This window comes from Schistocerca nitens, chromosome 12 (assembly GCF_023898315.1).
Source record: "Schistocerca nitens isolate TAMUIC-IGC-003100 chromosome 12, iqSchNite1.1, whole genome shotgun sequence".
Lineage (NCBI taxonomy): Eukaryota > Metazoa > Arthropoda > Insecta > Orthoptera > Acrididae > Schistocerca > Schistocerca nitens.
In genome coordinates this window covers 947,482-971,245 of record NC_064625.1, presented here as the reverse complement: position 1 = coordinate 971,245, position 23,764 = coordinate 947,482, and the positions used below count along the sequence as shown (strand labels likewise).

Below are 23,764 nucleotides of genomic sequence, written 5' to 3'. Positions count from 1 at the left end.
TTTTATTGTAACGTGTATTAAAAATGATAATGAGAAGACAGACGAAATGTTCATCACTGTGATGTATTTAATATTTTACATTATTATTATGTCCATCCATATGGGCGCGTTGTAAAATTCCCCATTAAAATATACATCTGTTTCCGAAACCAACAGCTCAAGTCATGGAATCAGTATTAGAAATAAAGATTTAAGGTCACTTACTTTGGTCCAAAAAGGTGTCCCTTATTCAGGACCACATATTTTGAGTAACTTGCCAGTAGCCGTATAATGCGTAACTACAAATACAGTTCATTTTAAGAGGAGCCTTGACATTTCATTGGTGGCCAACTCTTTCTAGTCTAGTGTCGAACTTCTTAGTATAATAAACTGATGTGTATGAACTAGTAATAATATTAAATAACGTGAGTTTTGGTACAATCTGACTTGTGCACAAATTCAATGCAGTAACGTGAACTTTGTAAACAAGTGTTGTAAAATGATCTTAGCATTTATCACCTTTTGAATGAAAATACGTTAGAAATTTTTCGACTCCTTCCATATCCATGACGATAATTTCTCTAAAGCCCGGTCCACACGCAACGATCTGTCTGCACAGACATTGGCGCAGATGTCTGTACATACAAAAGATCGCTGCAAATGTGGTGTGTTCACACGACACAAACCCCAATCTACTACTCGCCCGCCACCTGTCGGTGTAGAAAAGAAATATCCGTGGCAAGCGACTACGCTCCCCGTAAACGTCAAAAATTTAATTCAGTTATTTTGAAATATAGAAATGGAGGAAGTTCTGTTGTGGTCTGTGTTCGCTACTTGTGTTGCAAAAAACATTCAGACCAACCGCAGGAAACAGAGAAGGCGGTCAAAATGGTGTAGAGAGTGGTTGCTAAGGCGAAAGCAGTTTTCTCACGTACATTTACTGCGAGAGTTGCAGGGCGAACCTGTTTTGTTTTACATTACCTCGTGTTCCATTTCCTGGCACATTGACACTCCAATTTCATCTTCAGTTGTACTCCTGCTTCGTCTTGGCGTTTCTTGATCACTAAGAAATCCAAGCAGATCAAAATACCATAATGTTGGCTGGTATACTTGATCTACTCTTACCCCAGATCTTCTAGATTTCTGAACTTTGGGTAACTCTTTTCGGTAAACAGTTCGCTGACAGACTTAATTTACTTGACTTGCCTTCATGAACTCATCCTTCAGGACAGCGTAAGTAGCTTCACATGTGTTGGGTATTATTTTACTCAACGCTTGTTTCGATATTGCAATTGAAAATTCCAAATCCTTGTAGCTCCTTCCTGTTGCTAGGAATCTTAATGTTACCGCCAGCCGTTCATGAGGAGAAATTGCCCTTCTCATACGAGTATTTTTTTCTCGTAATACGAAGGGTTACAAGCTTTTAGAGATAATTATAAGTTTCGACATCCATCCGCAAATAATTTCGCCAGTTTGCAACGAATTTGTTTTTTTATTACTGTTTCTCTGTTTGCCGAGGCGTCAACTGCCCGCAATTTTTCAATTAGAGCTTTGTATGCTGCTGTCTTTTTGTCTCGGTCACTATATTCTTTACTTTTAATCTTCCACAAACATGGGTGGTTTCTATATATTTCAATGAATTCACTTACAAACTCTCGAGAACACTGACGAGTATCAGCCATTTTAATGCCCTATGCACACAAATACAAACACTAGACTGAGCAAACAGCTGTTTCGCGCCAGATTTGCGGCAATCTCCTGTCCACACGCTCCAACTTGTCTGCGCAGATGTGGTTTGAACCCACAGATTTGAGAGGTTTCGCTCAAACCTCCAACTCCAACTTCCAGGTTTGCACACACCTCAGGTTGGTGCAAATCTTCTGTCCACACGCAACGATCTGTCTGCGCAGATGTGATGTGCGCAGACATTTGCGCAGACAGATCGTTGCGTGTGGACGGGCCTTAACGTTGTAGGCGCGGAACATTAGCATATTTGTTTTTCATTCTAAATGTTTATTGTGTATTCTTGTTTGTCTTAAATTTTCTACATTCTGGAGGATCTCCTCACCATGCGCCGGTTGAAGCGAAAAGTACATTTAACCTATTCTTGTCAAATCTTAACGCGAATGGTGATGGGATAATGCATGTGGAAATAATTGGCGCGTATGGAAACCAGGCCGTACAGACGTGTAGATTAATTCTTACAAATAAGAAAACAGCAACCAGCCACTATCAATATTGCTATTTATTTAAGTCAATAGGGCCGTTACCGGTTTCGAACTGGTAAGTTGATCATCAGACGGCTGTTCACACGATTTTCAAGATACACTTTACATTATCGTCCGTTTTCGATTTTTATTATTCCACTGTGGCGAAGTATTTTTGGTATGTTGTTGCCCTACGGTAGAAAAACAGTGTTAGAAGTGCCCTGTGTGAAAATAACTAACCTCCAAACGATGAAATACAGCGTAAATAAATATTAAAATATGTGAAGTTTAGTGGTTATGGTACTTACATCTTACTTACTTAACCTCACATATTTATTCACGCTGTATTTCATCGTTTGGAGGTTAGTTATTTTCACACAGGGCGCTTCTAACACTGTTTTTCTACCGTAGGGCAACAACACACCACAGTGGAATAATAAAAATCGAAAACGGACGATAATGTAAAGTGTATCTTGAAAATATTGTGAACAGCCGTCTGTTGATGAACTTGCCTGTTCGAAAACGGTAACGGCGCTATTTATCTAAATAAATCGCAGTATTAATAGTGGCTGGTTGCTGTTTTCTTCTTTGTAAGAATTAACCTACATCAATTGTACACAGCCACGGTCTCACCATGTCAGTTTTAGACAAAATAACATCTCTTTGTGGTTCACTTCAAGATCTTTGACTAGATTACACGTCCGCGGGAAGTGTAAGTTGTACCGTTTATTAGATGAGAAATTGGTTGTCTAATAGAAGATAAACAGGCGAAGGAGATGGAAAGCCTCGAGGATGATGATAAACAATTGAACAAAGGTGGTTAGTGTAGGCATATGTGGACGTATCTGGTTCTAAATGCGTGATTAGAAACACACATTGTCAGTTTTGCGTTAACTTTGGCGTCTGTTGATATTTGTGTGGATGGGTGCTACCTAGGTTAATGCTGTTCGTTATGATACTTTTCATTTATTTATTTTATTCATCCAAGGATCATCCTAAAATGATTTAGGATTTCAGAAAGTAACACAATGATAATCATTAAGCCTAACAGATATGCGGTATACAAACTTGCTTTAAGGGGATAGGTAGTTGTATGTTCCATGAATTATTTTGCACGATCAGGCGTAAAGATGTGGAACGAGTCATTTTACCTTCACATTCTGAACATGTGTAAGCGTGGTCTTTTTCTTTACAAAAAGATACATAGATGTTGAGTTAGTAATTCCTACCCACCATCTTTTACACAATACAGTGATAGAAATTCTTCTGGGAAAATATCTCAGTTTGCCTAAAATTTACACTTTGCTGCCTGTCAGACATTTTATATCACTGGTAAGTGATCAAAAATTTATATTGCAGTATTGTGGCAGCCCTTTTTGTGCCAAAGACAACAAACATGTGGAGTAATGAGTGTCATTTTTTCTAATGGTATAGTGATTATGTACATCATTGTTCCTTTTGAGCTGTAGGGGATTATTTATAACAAACTTCGTGATGTAATAAATATACCGTAAAGCAGTAGTCAGAATGCCCAATTCCTTAAATGGGAGTCTAAAAGATGATCATGGGTAAGATAACGTACTATTCTTGTAGCATGTTTTTGCACAATAAAGACTTTCTTCGTTAAAGATTAGTTAGTTCAGAATATTATTCCATATGACATTATTGAATGAAAGTATGCAAAATATGTCATCTTACTGATTTGTCTCCCTCTAATATTTGCAATCTTTCTAAGTGCAAATGTGGCTGACCTAAGTTGTTTTTTGAGTTCCAAAATGTGCTCTTTCCAATTCAAATTCTAATCAGTGCATGTGGACACCTATGAATATGGAGGTTTCTACCCAATTTATTATTTCCTCACCACGTGTTACACTAATTTTACTTGTAGTAACCCTAGATTTACAGAACTGACAGGAGTTGGGCCATATCTTAGATTATTGAAGTATCCTGAAATTTGCCTTAATGATCCAGGAGAACTGCTGAAGACTCCTGGACTGCTTCTGATCACTTGAAATAGAAAACAGTTCCACTAAGACACCAACTGATGACTTTTGGACTGAGAAAATTCTGCTGTGCTCCTTGAATCAGTTCCAGACTCTGCACTCAGCTGTCCACCTGAAAAAACAGCAAATCGATATTACTGCATTATATTTTGACGTATGAACCTTGGGAAAGCGAAATCATATCCGTGTATTGAAATGTGACAAGATACTTTAGTACCCCATTTCATTACCATCCACTAAGTAACCTTTAATTGTGTAATATGCATTGCTTGTGATGAAAGTTTTAGCTGTCTTTTTTAAACAAATGTAGTTTAGTAATCTTTCTCACTTCCTTTGGCAGTCTATTGTACAATTTTATCTGCTGATACAAAATAGTGTTTTGAGTTTTTATTTGTATTTCCCGGATCTACATCTTTATAGATACTCCACAAGCCACCATACAGTGCTTGCAGAAGGTACCCTGTACTAGTCATTACTAGTCATTTTATTTCCCGTTCCACTCACAAACAAGGCGACAGAAAAATGATTGTCCACATGTCTCGATACGAATCCCAATTTATCGTATCTTATCTTTGTGGTCCTTACACGCAGTGTATGTTGGCAGCAGTAGAATCATTTGGTAGCCAGTTTCAAATGCCGGTTCTCTAAATTTTCTCAGTAGTGTTTCTCGAAAAGAATGTCACTTTCCCTCCAGGGATTCCCATTTTGAGTTCCCAAATCATCTCTGTAAGTGTCGTTTGAACCTACCAGTAACAAATGTAGCAGCCCGCTCTGAACTGCTTTGACGTCTTCTTTCGTTCCGACCTGGTGCGGATCCCAAACACTTGAACATTAACCAAGAATAGGACTCACCAGTGTCCTATATATGGTCTTCTTTACAGCTGAACAACTTTTTTCCTAAAATTCTCCCAATAAACCGAAGTCAAACATTCGTCTTCCCTACCACATTCTCATTCCACCTCATATTGCTTTGCAGCATTATGCCCGGATATTTAAACGATTTGACTGTGTCGAGCAGGACACTAGCAATACTGTATCTGAATATTACATGTTTGATCTTCTTACTCAACCGCATTAACTTACAGTCTCCCACATTTTGGGCCAGCTGCTTCTCATCACACCACCTGGAAATGTTGTCTAACTTTTCTCGTATCTTCCTATAGTCACTCAACTGAGACACCTTACCGTACACCGCATCGTCACCAGCAAAAAAACTTCAGATTGCTGCCCCTCCTGTCAGTTAAATCCTTGCTGTATATAGAGAACAACAGTGGCCCTACCTCACCTCCCTGAGGCATTTCCTGACGATATCCGTGTCACTGATAACACTTGCCACCGAGGACAACATACTGGGATCTATTATTTGAGAAGTCTGTGAGCCACTCACATATTTGTGAATTAATTCCGTGTTCTCGTGCCTTTGTTAAAAGCCTGCAATGGGGCACCGTGTCAAATGTTTTTTTTGGAAATCTAGAAATATGGAATCTGCCTATTGCCTTTTATCCTTAGTTCTCAAGGATTCGGCAGCAAACAAGTTAGAGATATTGGTCTGTAATTTTTCAGGTCTGTTCTTTTATCTTTGTTATATACTACTCACCTGTGCTTTTTTCCAGTTGCTTGGGACTTCTGTGCTGGGCGCGAGATTCACGATAAATGCCAGCTAGGCGAGGGGCCGATGCCGTAGAGTACTCTTTGTAAAATTGAACTGGGATTCCGTCAGGACCTGGTGACTTATTTGCTTTCAAATCTTTCAGTTGCTTCTCTACACTAGGTTGCAGACTGCTTTGCCATTTCTGCCTGATGATCTGTGTTTACCCACTGACTGAACTCAATTTCATAAGCAGCACCTTTGTAAGCTAATTCTGATAGTTTGTCATCAGTGGGACAATTATCACAGTGATTAACCATGTACTTGTAGTATTCAGTGTCACATACAAGAAATTTTATAAGTTCTTTGTATGTTTCTTCAGTGTGTGTTGCATTCAAAAGCAGTTTTATATGTTAATGTTTGGACTCTCCCATTTAAAATAAGAGTACAGTTCTCTTAAGTTGCAAAGGATGTCTTTTTTGCATATACACATCATTCTGAGTGCTAACTTTGTATTTTGCTCCTGGTAACATTCGAGTATATTCCTCATTTAGATAGAAATCAGTGACAATCTTTACCAATTCGTCAACAATAACTTCCCCCTTTTTGGTTTAGGAATTGATGAAATACATATTTCTGTTTTCAGTTTCCAAGCCTGTGAAACCGCATAATCACAAACACTGAATTCTGACATAATGTTTTCTTTTGTCCAAGAGGGTGGAGCCAAAGTTAAAATTTGAATTTTTTCAGGTATTCTTACACTAGCCACTTTTCTTTCATTAACAATATCATGTCATCAAAATCTTTCACTTTCTTGACAATTTCATCAGCAAATTTTTCTTCTCTACAGTCAGGATCTTCAATACTGCAACCTAATGCCCAGCACACTTTTCTTTCCAAAACTTGCTTCACATTCTCTAGCTGCTTTTCGCCATATGAAACCTTGCTTTGATTTGGAATGGAGTGAAGTTTTAAGGGAGAGCACCCCAAATCATGTAGTTCTATTTGCAGCCTCAATACTTTGACTTTTTAGTACTGATTTGTGAAATGTCACCTCTGGGTCAGCAGCACCACTTTCATTTCTATCATTGATGTCAGTTTTCTGTTCACAAACCTTATGACACATTGTGTACAGTTTTTGGCCTGGTTTTACATAGATTCTATAAGCACTTAATTTTTTTAGTCAGAGACATATTGACTTCAAAGATTTTTTTAACTGTTTGTGTTTTTTGGAAGGATCACAAGAAGTTCTTTGACGACGAAAACTTTTAAGTAATAGTATCTGTGATGTCCACTTACAATAGGACTTTCTTGATCTTGTGGGAAGTTTATATTGAATCGCAGAAATACCAAATCTCATTGGTCTTCACTCGGCTCTTGTATTTTTGTAGAGTTTTTATACTAAGGTACAGGTTGTAAAATGACATGATGTTTTTAGTAATTTTTCCAACATTACACGAATCACATTTTCCATTGAAATTAACTGAGCACTAATTCACTTAAAACATAATTTATACAGGCACCACGACAAACAGATATGACCCGTCTCGGAGAAAGACAGAGTAACTGAGGCCAAATAGTCTTAAGTGTTGCATGCCACTTATTTTCAACAATGAATTTCAGCAATTATTTCATTGTTTTCATGTTGGCTGAACACATAAATCATATATATTATAATCTTTAAAAAATTACTTAATTAGTCAAATGAAAGGAAATAAATTTTCACACTTAAAGTTAACTTGCTTCTCCAGATTGAGTTATACTTAAATAGGCTACTTTGATACTGTTGCATCTGAGGCAGTGAATGGCTGAACTTACTTAAAATGATCCTTTTCCGTCACAGCAAAAAGTATTTTGATTTCAGGCGTGTGTCAATTAGCAGAAGACATGCTAAAATTTTTTATTTTATTTGAAAGCTTACAATCTGAGGGATTATTTAAGACCAAAATCAGGTTGTCAGCGGGTTGGAGAAATAAGATATAAGCATTTTTCCATGTCCTTGCACTTTTTCTGAAATCAAAAAGTGACAGACATAAATATTTTTAAAAAATTTTCTTTGTAACTTTACTGCTTCAATAACTGGATATTTGTTAACTATATGCCTTACTTAGCTTCTGAAAAAAAAAATTAAAATTTTGTACTGAAATTCTTGCAGAGCCCAGTTATCAGAATCACTACCTTTAAAATTTGATATAAAATAAATTTATAGTCTGAGACCAAAAATATTTTGCAGAAGTTTCTATGTTGTAAGTACAAACAAATGTGCAAAGTTTTGTGAAAATTTGAGATAGAGGGTTACAGATCCTTGAATTATTGCATGTTTTGATGTGCAATGACCCTAATATTTTCCCTGATGTGCACCACAGATTGTTATATGTACTCACGGGGTGCAGTAAGGATGCCCAATTTTTTAAATCACTCTTTACAATGAACTCGACTACTGCAGCCACTTCTTATTCTTATGGACTTTTCTGCTATTTAAAAACTGTGTCCGTGTTTTGTGCCTTCAGTCTTCCGAAGAAAATCCCATAGCTAAGAACTGAGTGTGTGTAGGCATAGTATGTCACTACAAGACATTAGCTGTGACAAACTGATGCTAACACCGTAAGAACGTAGCATACTGATGAGTCTTTTTGCCACCGTCTTATTAGCTGACAATTTATTTTCATTCCTGTGCTATACAATCTATGGATTTATCACTTATGCTTAAAATGACAGAGTTGCTTCCTCTATTTATTCTGAAATGTGTACTGTTAGTTTTTTTTATTTCAACATTAATTTGTCATGTACTACTCTGTTCTAAATATCCTCGAGTGTGTCATATGTTTTCTCTAATTGGAGTTCGGATGTTTAATCGGTGATTATAATGTTGCTGTCATCGACAAAGAGAACTTTTTCTCCATTTCTTACACTGTCTGGAAAGTAATTGATTTATATTAAAAACAGAATTTTACCGAATACTCTACCCTGAGGGACACTGATGTTTATATATTTTGTGTCTGACAATTGCTTTACTAAAAATTTATCAGCAGCCGTGTGAAAAATTTTCACCTTTTGCTCCCTTTTTTCCGAGTAAGGCTGAAACCACCCGTATTCATTGCCTCTAATACCTTGTGCTTTTAGCTTGTCCGTAGTAGTTAATAGTCAAAAGCCTTGGACAAGTCTAAGAAAATGCCTGTAACACAGTCATCCCCGTAAAGAACTTAAATTACCACTTTCGTGAACTCCACAATGGCTTTTTGCACTTCTGAATCCAGACTGTGCTTCATTAAAGATGTTGTATTTACTCATGTAACTTAGCCTCTCTTTCATGATTTTCAGTTATTTTTGAGAATGAAGGCAGCAGTGAAACTGGTCTGTAGTTTTCATTGTTTGCAGCATTACTGTTCTCTTTGTACATATTTAGATATTCTGGAAAAACACCTGAACTGAAAGATTCATTCATGATGACGGTTGTTAATGTGGCTTGCATGCTATCTGTGCACACCTTCAGAACAGAGACAGTAACTTCATCTATGCCTGAAAACTTCTCGTTTACTTGTCGTACAGTCTTGCAAACTTAAAGCTCTCTTTTGCAGATCGTCATCGTCGTTCTTGCTTTGTAAGTTATTGTGGGTGCTACACGTATTTACAAAATTTGATAATTCCCAAGAACTTTCCATTGTTCTACCCCCATCTTTTACTTGTATGTTGTTATGCCTGCGTCTGCCTTTTCGAGTCTCTTATTTTATAACCTCCTACATCACTTTGCTTTTGTTTTCTGCGGTATATATTGTCACCTAGAAGAAGATGTAATTAGATGAATGACGAACACTAACTTCACTTAACGAAGGTTTGTTCAGTACTTGCACGTAAAAGAGCGCAGAGCGAACTGCCTCCAGCCAGAATACATACAGTATATACACATTAAAACTGTGTGCCGGACGGAGACTCGAACTCGGGACCTTTGCCTCTAGCAGGCAAGTGCTCTGCCATATGAACTACACAAGCACGACTCACGCCTTGTCCTCACAGCTTTACTTCTGCCAGTACCTCGTCTCCTACCTTCCAAACTTTACAGAAGCTCTCCTGCGCAGGAGATCCTGGAGTGGAGCGAGACAGTCACTATCACCATCAAAGTCTTGATGGTCTTGCACAGGGTTTCTTGAGAGACAGTTGGCATCTTTGTGTTTTCTTCCACATTTGTACACCATGGTAATGTCATACTCTTGAAGACGTAGTGCCTACCTGGCTAATCGTCCTATTGGATCCTTAAGACCTGTCAGCCAACAAAGTGAGTGATGGATGGTCTGTAACAACTGTGCATGGCCTTCCATAGGGATACTGTCGAAATTTGCACATGACCCAAATCACAGCAAGACATTATCTTTCAGTAGTTGAGTAGTTTCTCTTGATATTTGTAGGTGTCCTAAAAGCATAGGCTGTAACCTTCTCTTCTCCGTCCGAAATTTGCACCAGAACAGCGCCGATCCCATACCCACTGGCGTCTGTGTGTAGCTCTGTAGGTGCTCTCTCATCATACAGTCATCAGAGCTTTTCGCAGCACATCGAAGGAGTGTTGTTGAGCACCACCTCATATAAATTTAGCATTGGCATTTAATAACCCTTGGAGTGGCCTGGTTTTGATACAAAAGTCTTTGATAAAACGACAGTAATGAGAATATAATTCGAGGAAGCTTCTCACATCTGTAATACTTTTAGGAATAGGAAATACCGTTATAGATCTGACTTTCCTGGGTCAGGCCGCACACCTTTGTTTGACACAAGGTGTTCAAGTTTTTGATTTCTTTTGCTCCATTGAGAGACTTTCTTGGATTAAGTTTCAGTCCGCCTTGTTGGAGACACTTAAGAACGGCCCTCAGTCTTTTTATATGTTCATCAGATGTCTCTGAGAACACTATAATGTCATCTAAGTAATAAAGACACATCGCCCACTTCGGGTGACGTAGAAGATTATCCATCATCTGTTCAAAAGTTGCTGGTGCATTACACAAACTAAACAGCATTACCGTAAACTGATACAGGCCCTCAGGGGTGGTGAATGCAGTTTTCTCACGATCAGCCGATTTGCCAGTATCCCAAGTACATGTCCATGGTTGAGAAAAACTTAGCCCCCTTCAGACAATCTACTGTATTGTGAATTCGTGGAAAAGGGTAGATGTCCTTTTTAGTTATCTTATTAAGCTTCCTGTAATCAGCACAAAAGTGCCAACTACCACCCTTCTTCCTGACGAGGACCACTGGTGACGACCGTGGGCTCTGCAAAAGCTGAATGATGTAATTTTTGATCATTTTCTCTACCTCGTCGCGAATTCCCCCCAGGGGGCTCACATTCTGCCGCGAGTACGTGCGTGGCGAGAACGGGGCCCCGAGCTATTGCAGCCTTCCTTCTTTCCAGGGCTGCATTTCCTTGCACTTTCCCTCCTTTCCTCTCCTTCCCCTTCGCCCTCTCCTCTCCCTCTCTTGGTGTCCTTGCTTATGTTGGCCCCACTATCCTCCTGGTTATGTTGGTTTTGCAATTTAGTTTTGTTGCATAATCACCTCATCCTTTTGGCATTCTCTGATTCCCCTCTGGGGTTTGACCTCCATTACTAAATTTCTATTCCATAGTGTGAGCCATTTGGGGAAGAGCACCTTACCTAGTGTCTCTGACGTGTCCCTCCTCGTTCATTCCATCTTTTCTTTCACGTCGTCGTTTGATGATAGGGAGCATAGCCAGCACGGTAACCGGCCCGTGTGGTGGGGTCGCTATGTACCCTTTTGGTCGAGGCCCCTGAACACACAGGGATCACACTTCTAATACCTGAGCTATGACCACCTCGTGTAAGCCTAGGAGTGGTTGCTCGTCATCCTGGAACATCGGAACTCCCGGCAATGGCCGCCGTGCCAGACGGCCCTTGCTGTGGCTGGGTGGCGCCCGTGAGGAGAGCCCCTTATCGGAGTGGGTGGTGTCAGGGCGGACGCTATTCAAATGAAATGCATACGGGTCCAGAATTCTGGCCGTTCTTCTGCGGCCGTCTCTCTGCGTGGAGCTGATTCTTCTAGTGCTGCTTCTCCTGCCCCTTCGGCCTTCCCTTCCGTGGCTACCCCCTGGGAGGAGGGTCAGGCCCGTAGGCTAGGGGTGAAACCTTTCCCCCACTATCTGGTTTGCACCAGGACTGATGGGGATACTTTCACCGATACCAAACCTTTATTGTTTGTGGAAAACATTGAAGACAAGTTTGGCGAAGTGGACTCCCTGGGCAAGATACGGTCGGGTTTGTAGTTGATCAAAACTGCTTCAGCTACCCAGTCTGCGGCCCTTCGTGCCTATACCCATCTTGCACAATTCCTGTGTCCATTATCCCCCCCCCCCCCACACACACACAAGTCTCTGAATATGGTTCAATGTGTGATTTTTCTCAGGGACCTCATCCTTCAAACTGATGAGGAACTTTGGGACAATCTCGGGCGGTGGGGTGTTCACTTTGTTCGGCATGTTTAGAAGGGTCCGAAGGACAACCGCAATGATACTGGTGCCTTTATCCTGGCCTTTGAAGGGAATACCCTCCCTGAGAAAGTAAAGATTATGGTTTATCGATGTGACGTGAATCCGTACATAACGCCTCCTATGAGATGTTTTAAGTGTTTGCATTTTGGACACGTCTTCCCACTGTTCCCAGGCCCCTTTCTGTGGTGACTGTGGATGTCCACTCCATAAGGGGAGTTCCTGTGTTCCCCCTCCTCTGTGTGTTAATTGTCATGACAATTATTCTCCACGTTCACTAGATTGCCCAGTATATAAAAAGTAAAAGAAGATACAGGAGTATAAGTCCCTTGATCGTTTAACCTACACCGAGGTTCGTAAGAAGTATGCATGTCTTCACCCTGTGCCCATGACATCTAGTTATGCTTTGGTTGCATCTTCACCCCTTCCTCCCCCTTTCTTACCCCAGTCCCTGACCCCTCTCCTCCCCCCCTCCCCTGCGACTCCCACACCTTCTCCTCTGGGCGCTGCTCCCCCTCCCCAGCCGGAGAAGTATCCCACTTCTTCGGCGTCTGCCGGTCAAGGGCGTCCCTCCCTGGATACCCCTTTCCGGCACCTTGCAGGCCAAAGATCTGCTGCCACACGACGACTGCGAGAACCGCGGTCTGTCGGCCCCCAGGTCGCTCGATCTGTTTCTGTTCCCGATCTTGCTGCAGCTGGCTCCTTTTTGCAGCTCAGCCCTCCTTGATCTCAAACAGAGAAGAAGAAGAAACATAAGTCCTGGGACAAGGAGCCTCTGGTGTCGCCAGAGGTCCCACCCCCACCTTTGCAACCAGACTCTGACCTGCTGTTCGTGGATGTCACCCACTCCTTGTCAGCGACAGATGGTGACACGGCTTTAGCCTGTTCTCCTCCCCCCCCCCCTCCTCCAACTGAATCATTGTTCTGTGGTTATCCAATGGAATTGTACTGTCACCTTCCAGAGTTGAAATCCCTTATTTCGTTTTACTCTGCAGCTACTGTGGTTCTACAGCAATCTCATTTTACTGATGATCATTCACCAACCCTCCGTGGGTTCCGTGCTTTCTGTCGAAATCGGGTCGGCCCCCTGCAGATCTCTGGTGGCGTTTGTACATTGGTCCGTACAGAGTTGCTAGCACTGGATTCCTCTTCAAACTACTTTGGAAGTAGTTGCTGTTGGGGTCCACCTGGACTCTGGGGTCACAATTTGCAATCTTTATCTCCCTCCTGACAGGACTCTTACACCTGCTGCCTTAACTGCCCTTCTTCAGCAACTTCCTCCTCCCTTCCTCCTTCTCGGGGATTTTAATGCTCATCATCCCTTGTGGGGCAGTACCTTTCCATCTAGACGAGGTCTTCTTATAGACCAGTTTATTGCAGACCGTGACTTGTGCCTTCTTAATGATGGCCCCCCTACTCGTTTCAGTGCCGGTCATGGTACCTTTTCTTACATTGATCTTTCTCTTTCTTCTCCCTCTTTCCTCCCTTCATTACACTGGTCGCCACATGACGACCTTTGTGATAGTGACAATTTCCCGTCGATTCTCTCGCTCCCTTCCCGCTCCCTGACGGACGGGTTACCTCGTCGGTCTTTCCGACGCGCTGTTTGGCCTCTATACACTGCACAGGTCATGTTTTCTCCCTCTTTGTCAGGTTGTATTGATGACGTCCTACGTGACGTGTCTGACTCGATTGTTCGCGCTGCTAGCCTTGCTGTACCGCACTCATCTGGACCATTTCACCGCCGGCAGGTCCCGTGGTGGAGTACGGCCATTGCCATTGCCATCTGTGGTCGCCGTCCTGTCCTTAAGCCTGGTAAGAACCCCCTATTTGTTCAAAGCTATCAGCCAATTAGTCTGACAAATGTTGTTTGCAAGTTCCTCGAACGGACGTTAGCCTGTCGGCTCGATTGGGTCCTCGAATCTCGGGATCTATTCTCCCCTTACCAGTGTGGGTTCCGTGAGGGACGGTCTCCTATCACTCATTTACTTCACTTGGAATCCGCAGCGCGGCAGGCTTTCTCCCAGCGCCGCCATTTGGTTGCAGTATTTTTCGACCTTTGCAAGGCCTATGACACGGCTTGGCGCCATCACATCTTTCTGACATTTCATCACTGGGGTCTTCGGGGCCCACTCCCGATTTTTATCTGCCAGTTTCTGTTCCATCGGTCATTCAGGTTTCGGGTTGGTACTGTTTTTAGTTTTCCATTGACCCAGGAGACTGGCATCCCACAGGGTTCTGTATTGAGTGTACTTCTTTTCCTCATTGCTATCGATGGACTTGTGGCCTCTGTCGGTCCTTTGGTCGCCCCTGCTCTGTATGTTAAATGATTTCTGCATTTGGGTTAGTTCCTCTTCGATAGCCTCTGCAGAGCGGCAGCTCCAGGGAGTTATACGACGTGCCTCTGCATGGACTACTAGCCCTGTTGATAGTCTCCTGGTTGAAGCTGGTATTCCCCCCCCCCCCCCCCTCCCTTTCTGTTCGGTGGTCCCAGCTTCTTGTGTCTTATGCAATCGCTATCCGTTCCTCTCACACTCATCCTTCCTATTCTATCCTGTTCCCAGACCGTGGACGTCGCCCACCCGATTCCCGCCCTCGGGCGGGTTTACCGGTTGGGCTCTGCCTTGCATCTCTTTGCCGTGATTTTCAGCTTCCTTCTTTGTCCTGTCTTCCGCGCTCCCTCCCCACCACCCCCCTTGGTTAGTTCCTCGGCCCCGAATTCGGATGGCTCTCCGCCGAGGTCCGAAAGATTCCATGCCCCCAATGGTGTTCCGTTACTTTTTCCGCTGACTTTTATGGGAGTTTCGGGATGCTGTTGTTTTTTACACCGATGGCTCTAAATCAGGTGATTGTGTGGGATATGCCTTTACGTCCTCTGTTGGCACGGAAAATGATCTGCTGCCACCTACATGTGGGGTGTTTACTGCGGAATTGATGGCAATTTCCCAGGCCCTTACCTTTATTAACCAGTCCCAACACAACCGCGTTTTGTTATGTATGGACTCAATGAGTGGCTTTCTGTCTATTGACTGGTGTTTTTCGCGCCATCCCTTGGTCTCGGCCATCCCTGGCAATCTCGCTGATCTTCACCGTGCTGCTTTTTCCGTCGACTTCCTTTGGGTCCCTGGACACGTGTGTCCCCCCTGCAAGTCCGGGCTAAGAATAGGCCCGAGGTATTCCTGCCTGTCGTAAGAGGCGACTAAAAGGAGTTTCAACCATTTCGGCCTTCAATGTGATGGTCCCCATTGGGGTTTGACCTCCATTTTTCAAAATACTACAGAAGTATGAGCCTTTTGGGGAAGGACACCTTACGTGGTGTATCACCGGTCCTCAGTGCACTAAGACCTCGGCACTCGTCATCGTAACGGCTTCATAACTGCAGCCACTGTTCATCAATTTGGGCCTAAACACGTGATGGGTTGCACAAGTTACACCCATAGTGCGTCCCCATCTGCACTTACGATCGTGGCACCCGAAATCCAGCACGGTAGCCAGCCCGCTGTGGTGGGGTCGTCATGTACCCTCTAGGTTGTAGCCCCTGACAACACAGGGATCGTACTGCCGATACCTGAGCTGCACCCTCCCCACGTCAGCCACATTACATTAATTGTGGTCAGATTTTCTCAAGCTTTAAAGCTAATATAGATACATGATCCCCACCCTTTAAGGCAGACCTACATTAGCAACTTGCACAGTCATAGTACCATGTGCTGCAGTTCATAATCCTTACACCAGTACTCTGTGATGCACTGATGATTAGGTATAACAGAAATTTAAAGCTCTGTGTTCTTGTTACATCACAATCGCAAGGTGTGAAATGTAAGCTATTGGATAACACTGAGAAGTGTAAGATAACTGAATTGCTACATAATAATTTGTGCAGTTTTGCTTTTCTCTGTGTACTCCAATATCAAAGGCTAATATTTTTAATCTCCTTTCGCCTGGTGGTTTTGTACAGCACAAACATTCTTCACTCTTTGAGAAATGGTTATAAAGCTGCAGGAAAGTAAAAGGACAGTGAAGAGGACCATACCACTGGATGTTCATCCTACAAATATTTTTCAACAGCACCAGAAAAGTGTGTGCTGGAATTGGAATAGTGCTGTTCCTCATTGCCATTAGATAACAGTGCACGTGTTGTCTGCCAATTTTGTTAACTTCGTGTCTCGGAGAGAAGACAGTTCGAATCCCATCCGGTATTAGCTATTCCGTGGTTTTCCTGTGTCAATAAAAAGAGCTAGATTATTTCTTTAATAAGGATTCAATTTTTTACCTTATCTGCCCCCAAATGAAATGTAATGCATCTCATCACATTTAACGATTTTTCCTGTGTGGAAATATATACTTGCCAACAACAGAGTGAAATGTCCAAATTTCCTGTCAATTTTTCTTATACTTTGTCATTTGTTGTATGTAACCCATCCAGGGATCTTATCTTGTCCTAGGCATTCTGTTTGTAGTATGCTCTCAATTTGCTGAAAAACTTTTTTTGTTAGAAGTTTTAGCTGTTGGTGGTACGTTAAGCATCTAGTGAAAGCACCACATTTTAAAAGAAAAATTTCTGTTCCCACCCTATTATGCACTTTTTCAATGCATAAAACTTAACATTTTAGGTTAAGTCTGAAGTTTTATTTAACTCCTTTCCACAACTGGGTGTTGAGAACAAAATGGGTGTGAATGTAGTTACATAGATGTTCCTTGTTTACATTCCATATAGTGCAGCTAAAGGGAGGTTTATCGTTATATGACTTGTCTCACAAAATCATTCATATACACGAAACTGCATGCATTCCTTCACTGATAAGTCACTTCACCTCATTTAAATATCTCATTATCACCATTTGGAGTTAAAGAAATTGAATGTCTTGTAAATCTCTTAATCATAAAGGCCAATGGTAGATTATGGTTTATTTTGATTATTATCCTCTATAAAATCCCTGCTATAATTATTATTCTCCTAGCAGTATTTCCATAATAAAGTCCAATCATTCCAAATTAATGAACTGTAACTGCTTCACGTAAAATACTGTAATAACTTCAAGTTGAACAGATATATTTCAAGGAAGACGCAATACATGAAAGTCACAGATCAAGTAAACAGAGTAAGATGTGTGTACACTTTAACAGTCAAATCATAACTGAGTCCAAGTCTAGTGGCCGCTGGCTGGCTGGCCACTTAGGTGGCACTGCTGCTGCATGTCTGGCAGACAGCACCGCATGTAGAGGACGTGGGTATCTGCACGGCGGCACTTTGAAAGATCCGCGAGTCACAACACTTTTCCCCCCTTTGAATTTTTTGTACAGGTCTCGATGGAGGTGGCCTGTAGATTACTAACGTCCATAGGTGTTGTTTGACTGGCCACAAAGTCTCGAGGAGGAAGCTTCCCGTACGGACGAAAGTGTCCCCGATGATAACGGGTCGAGATGACATGAGACGTGGGGGTCGAATCTGCTGGGACCCTGTGCACCAATCTGCCCATTGTGGCAAGTCCGGTTGTTATAACAGGAGACATGGGCGATGTGTCCGCGTCAGTAGGAGTAGGAGGCGAGTAGAGTTGCTTCGACAGATGATGGTCATCTGGTTCCTGCATGGGCACGTCTCCTGGTGGCGTCAGTTCTTGTGCTGGCACCGACATGATGGTGAGAGGACTGTGTTGTGAGTAATGAGAGATTCCGAGCGTCAGGTAAAGCCGAAGGTGGTGTAGCGGCATCCGGAACAGGCGTTGCCAGTACACGAGGCCGAAGCTGATCCGAATGACGCACTGCAACACCCGTGTCCGTCTGGATTTCATACAGGCGTCGGCCACGGTGTCGTAAGATGCGGCCAGGACTCCATTTTGGCCGCCTGCCATATTCCCGTACCCATACAAGGTTGTCGGCGGTGAACCGGCCGAGCGAAGGCACCCGCGGCCGTGAGGTGGAAGGCCGCAGAAGACGAAGTAGCGTGCGGGGCTGTCGGCCATGTAAGAGCTCAGCCGGGCTGTGGTCGCCCATAGGGGTGAAACGGTAAGAAGCCAGAAATTGGAGAAGCGCATCATCAGCAGCAGAAGAAGTCAGGAGTTTCCTCATCTGAGCCTTAAATGTGCAGACCAGTCGTTCAGCCTCACCGTTTGACTGTGGATGGAACGGAGGGGCCGTGACATGCACAAAAATCCACAAAATCGGAAGAGGCAAATTGCAGACCATTATCAGTAACAAGAGTAGAGGGAAGGCCTTCCAAAGAGAAAATGTGAGCTAGAGCATTGGTGGTTGCCGCGGTGGTAGGCGACGTGCAACAGACAATGAAAGGAAAGTTAGAGTAGGTGTCAATAACGAGAAACCAATAAGTACCTAAAAAAGGTCCCGCGAAGTCAGCACGAATACGCTCCCAGGGCTTCTCAGGCGAAGGCCACGCTGACAAAGATGACTTGGGGGCGGCGGCCTGTGATGCACAAGGACCGCAGGCAGCGACCGTGTGTGTGATTTCAGAGTCGATGCTGGCCAGTACACATGACGGCGCGCCAGAGATTTAGTGCGAGACACACCCCAGTGCCCTTGGTGAAGGAGGCGAAGATCGAAGCACGCAAAGACGCAGTTACCACAACACGTGGCGAAGCATTTTCGGTGGAAAGAAGGATAACACCATTCCTAGCCGTGAGGCGGTAACGCAAAGCGTAGTAGTTCCGCAACGGATCAGAAGTCTTAGCGGACAGACGATCTGGCCAACCCTTCTGAATACAGCGTCGTAAAACCTGGGAGAGGGTAGGGTCAGAACTTGTAGCAGGCGCCAGCCGGTCCCCGGATGGGGAACCCGTCCACAAACCGCTGCTCGGCAACATCCAGGCGGAAACACAAAAGTTCGTCCCTATCGAATGCCAGATCAGGACCCATGGGAAGGCGAGACAGTGCATCAGCATTTGCATGTTGAGCCGTTGGCCGGAAATGAATCTGATAATTGAAACGAGACAAGTAAAGAGCCTAACGCTGGAGGCTCTGTGCAGCCTTGTCGGGAAGTGACGTTGATGGATGAAACGAGGAAACAAGTGGTTTGTGATCTGTAACAAGATGAAATTTGGCTCCATAGAGAAAAACACCAAACTTATGAAGAGCAAGCATAAATAATGGCCAAAGCTTCTTTTTCAATTTGAGAATACTTTTGTTGGTCATCCGTGAGCGTTTTGAAGGCATAAGCAATGGGTTGTTCAGAACCGTCAGAAAAACGGTGCGTAGGGACTGCACCGACCCTGTATTGAGAGGCGTCCGTGGCAAGAACAAGATGTTGGCCAGGTCGATAAGTAGCCAAGCACTGGGCCTGTTTCAGCATAGTCTTCAGTTTCTGGAAAGCCGCATCGCATAACGCGGACCAGTGAAAAGGCACGTTTTTATGCAACAGGCGATGCAACGGCTGAGCCACCGAAGCAGCAGACGGTAAAACTTGTGATAGTATGCTATTTTCCCCAAGAAGGCCTGCAGTTCCTTAACAGATGTAGGGCGAGGAAGGGCATCGATTGCAGCAACAGGTTGCTGAAGTGGACGAATACCGTCCCGAGAGAGTTCAAACCCCAAGTACGTGATAGATGCCTGAAAAAATTTTGCTTTCTGAAGATTACACTTTAGACCGGCAGTCTGTAAGACATAAAAAGTGTGCGGAGATTTTGAAGATGTTCGTCAATGGTGGAGCCAATGACAACAATGTCGTCCTGTAATTTATACACCCAGGGACAGTGAGCAATAATTGTTCCAAGATTCGCTGAAAGAGAGCAGGGGCGCTGGCAACCCCGAATGGCAATCGATGGTATTGATAGAGGCCGAAAGGCGTGCTAAGGACAAGAAACTGCCGGGAAGCAGTGTCGAGAGGAAGTTGATGAAAAGCTTCTGACAGGTCAAGTTTAGAAAAACACTGGCCTCCAGCAAGTCTAGTGAACAATTCTTCAGGTCGAGGCATAGGGTAAGTGTCAATAAGGCATTGAGCATTTGCAGTGGCTTTGAAATCGCCACAGAGATGAATGTCATCATTTGACTTGGCAACGACAACAACAGGAGAGGACCACTCGCTGGAAGTGACAGGAAGCAAGACCATTTGACCTGATCACGAAGGGCCACAGGAATGGGCCGAGCCCGAAAAAACTTAGGCCGAGCTGTGGGTTTGAGCGTGATATGAGCTTCAAAGTCGTTTGCACGGCCTAACCCAGGAGAAAAAAAGGGACGAAAATGTCGTCGACGGTATTGACAGAGTCATCTATGGAGAACCCAAAAGCATGAAAGGCATCGAAACCAAAAAGATTCTCCACGTTACTATGGTTGACCACAAATATGGGAACGGTGCGAACGACAGATTTGTAAGATACCTCAGCATCAAATTGTCCCAAGAGAGAAATCTTCTGTTTATTGTAAGTCCGTAATTGCCTAGTGACAGGTGACAGGATTGGAGAACCAAACTGAAGATACGTCTGAGAATTGATGATAGTGGCAGCAGAGCCAGTATCCACCTGCATGCGAACATCTTGACCAAGTATTTGGACAGTGAGGAATAACATCCCTGAAAGGGAAGAAGTACAATTGACAGACAACACAGAATCAGAATCAGCGTCATGTTCAGGAACATCATGTATGCGGTCGGATTTGCAAACGGATGACACATGACCCCCTTTTTTTTGCATTTGTGACACACGGCCCAACGTTGTGGACAATCTTCTCGTGAATGTTTCGTAAAACACCGCGGGTATGAAGGAAGTTGCCGTGGGTTTTGCGGCAGTTTCTTAGAGGTTTGTTTACGGTTAGGCCGAGGCTGCGCTTGGGAGCGTACTGAGGCCATGTCGGCCAGCGGGGACACGCCACACGCTTCGTCAACATCGCACAGAGGTTGTATTTCCCCGACGTCACCCCATGCCTCCATTTGCCCCCCAGCGGTGTGAGAAATTTCAAAAGACTGAGCGATGGACAGGACTTCATCTACAGTCGGATTTGCCAACTGAAGGGCACGTTGTCTAACTTCTTTGTCGGGCGCTGACCGGATAATAGCATCCCGTACTATGGAATCAGCGTAGGATACTTTGTGAACTTCAGTAACAAATTGAGACTATTTACTGAGGCCGTGAAGTTCAGCGGCCCAAGCGCGATAGGATTTATTCGGTTGTTTTTGACAACGATAAGAGGCAACACGAGAGGCTACCACATGCGTTTGATTTGAAAATAGACGGACAGAAGTGAGCACATTTCAGGAAAGGACAAAGACGCAGGATCTTTCAAAGGAGCCAATTGTGACAACAACCGATACATTTGAGGTGAAATCCGTGAAAGGAACAGAGGCTTACACGTTTGTTCGTCCGCGACATGAAATGCCAAGAAGTGCTGTCGAAGACGTTTTTTGTAATCAGACCAGTCTTCTGCCGTCTCGTCGTAAGGAGGAAAAGTAGGTAGAGACGACGACGAGAGACGCCCCGCATTTGATGCCGCGACGAAATCACGAATCGCATTTGTGAGAAGCGTTTGCTGTTCTATGAGACCTTGCAATAGTTGTTCTAAAGTAGCCATGGAAACATGTGGGTCAACGATGGAAAAGAAAAATCACTACCTCGTCGCCAATTGTAATAACTTCAAGTTGAACAAATATATTTCAAGAAAGCCGCAGTACATGAAAGTCACAGATGAAGTAAACTTTGACAGTCAAATTCTAACTGAGTCCAAGTCTAGCGGCCACTGGCTGGCCGGCCACTTAGGTGGCGCTGCTGCTGCACGGCTGGCAGACAGCGCCGCATGTAGAGGACGCGCATAACTGCGCGGCGGCACTTTGAAAGATCGGCAAGTCATAACAGATACAGAGCTTACTTGCAATTTTTTTAAGAGCAAGAGATTTCATTTCATAAGCAAACATATTTAATTTTGTATGTTTTGTAATGGAGTAATACAGATTATCTGCTCATTACTAAAAAGGAAAGGCCCAAGTTTTTTGTATTTTGAATATGACAGCACTCAATTTAATTTACATAAATGGAAAATTGTTAAATAAAAGTTGGACAGCACCTTAAATTTCACTTTCACAAACTTTTACATTGAATTGTCTGGTACTGAACTGAACTGATTTGGCAGGCACAGCTGCCGAAATGTGAATATGTTCTTAACAGTGTAAACAAGTATGTGCATTATTGATGGTATTTTAGTTTAGTTACCATTGAAAATCATCTAAACATTCTTACAGTTTCTGCAGTGACCGTAATCATTGTACGGGTCCAGTTTTCCGGCTATTGTTGATGAGCTTCTTCCACATCCTGTCTGCATGTAGCCTGTCAGGGGGAACATCATCTATTGTCCACCCTCTGGCAGTGAGGGCATCCTTGATTATGTCCATATGAAAGATTGTGTGTCTTCTTATAGGCTACGTTCTTACACCCCTTTTTCCGAATTTATTTGGGCTTTTGTTGTTCGCTCCAGCCTCATTGCAAGAGTGTATCACCATAGTCTGGATGTGCTGTTTTAGTCCGGAAGGGATGTCCCGAGTCGTGCCTGCTGTCTCACCTCCTCATTCCTTAACTTCTTCTGGATGTTGGACGAAGAAGTGTAATTTCTGATGCCTGCAGTCTCTGGGACACTCTTTGTGAGCACGCTTTAGTACCCTAGATCAATATTGGTATGAAATAGGTGTTTAACACAATTAATGTCACTTTTTCAGGAATCTGGATCCTGTGAAAGGGTTTTCACTTATGTGCAGAATTCAGCAACTACACAGTGTCGGTAATCTACTGAGATGAGATGCAGAAAACTGTACGTACACTCTCACTGGTGATACAGATTCACACTCGCCAGATGTCCACGTCTGTCGACTGCCATCATCACCGTCTCGGTCTCGTCGGTGTGGAAGCTGTATTCCTGGAACTGGGATTTCCTTATTTTGAGCCCGGTCTGAACTTTCTCATCTGTTTCACCCCCAGATCGTATCAGCAAAGGGAACTCCATTAAATTCACAAAAACTTTTCTCGATGTTCCGTATTGTGTCATCCAGAACAGTGCTGAACAGTTGCAGGGACAATGTACGGCCTTGTCGAGCTCCACCCTTCGTCTGAAATTGTGAAGACCGCCCCTCGGCAACTCGTACACAGCTAACACAGTCTCGCACGACGTCACCAGTCTGTGAAGTACATCTCTTTTTTTCCTTAGGCACTTCCAGATCTGTTCCCTTGTAGCACTACGATGTGCCTCCTTTACATCTAGGAACACTGTTAACAGGTTCTCGCCTTTCTCCTGGTATGTTTCCATCAGCATGCAGATACTAAAAATTAGATCCACTATTGATCTGTTATTTCTGAAGGCATATTGTCAGTCTTGCAGCTGCAATTCTATGGTTGTTCTCTATCTTTCCTCTGTGATTTTTTTCCATAGTTTACACCTTGTGTGACAGCTGGAGTACTCCCCTATTAGTGAGTTTCAGTAGTGAAGGTGAAAAAATTTGCATTATTTTAAATTGAAATTCATACTGTAATAATTGTTTTAACAATAAATTTTACACGATGTTAAATTCATTCAT

General features: G+C 43.3%; 1 protein-coding gene across 6 annotated transcripts in view; it reads left to right on the top strand.

Annotated features, from left to right (window-relative positions):
• Positions 1–384: 384 nt before the first annotated feature.
• LOC126215124 (uncharacterized) overlaps positions 385–23,764 on the top strand; it is a 60,396-nt gene continuing 37,016 nt past the window's right edge. For 2 of the 6 annotated variants that reach the window (XM_049941786.1, XM_049941782.1), the window contains exon 1: positions 2,875–3,002. In XM_049941786.1, coding sequence (XP_049797743.1) covers positions 2,963–3,002 — 40 coding nt within the window. In that variant the 5' untranslated portion in view covers positions 2,875–2,962. Of the gene's footprint in view, positions 405–2,873; positions 3,006–3,734; positions 3,755–23,764 lie in introns of those variants that run through there. The other 4 variants (XM_049941784.1, XM_049941785.1, XM_049941781.1 and 1 more) reach the window with 4 other exon arrangements.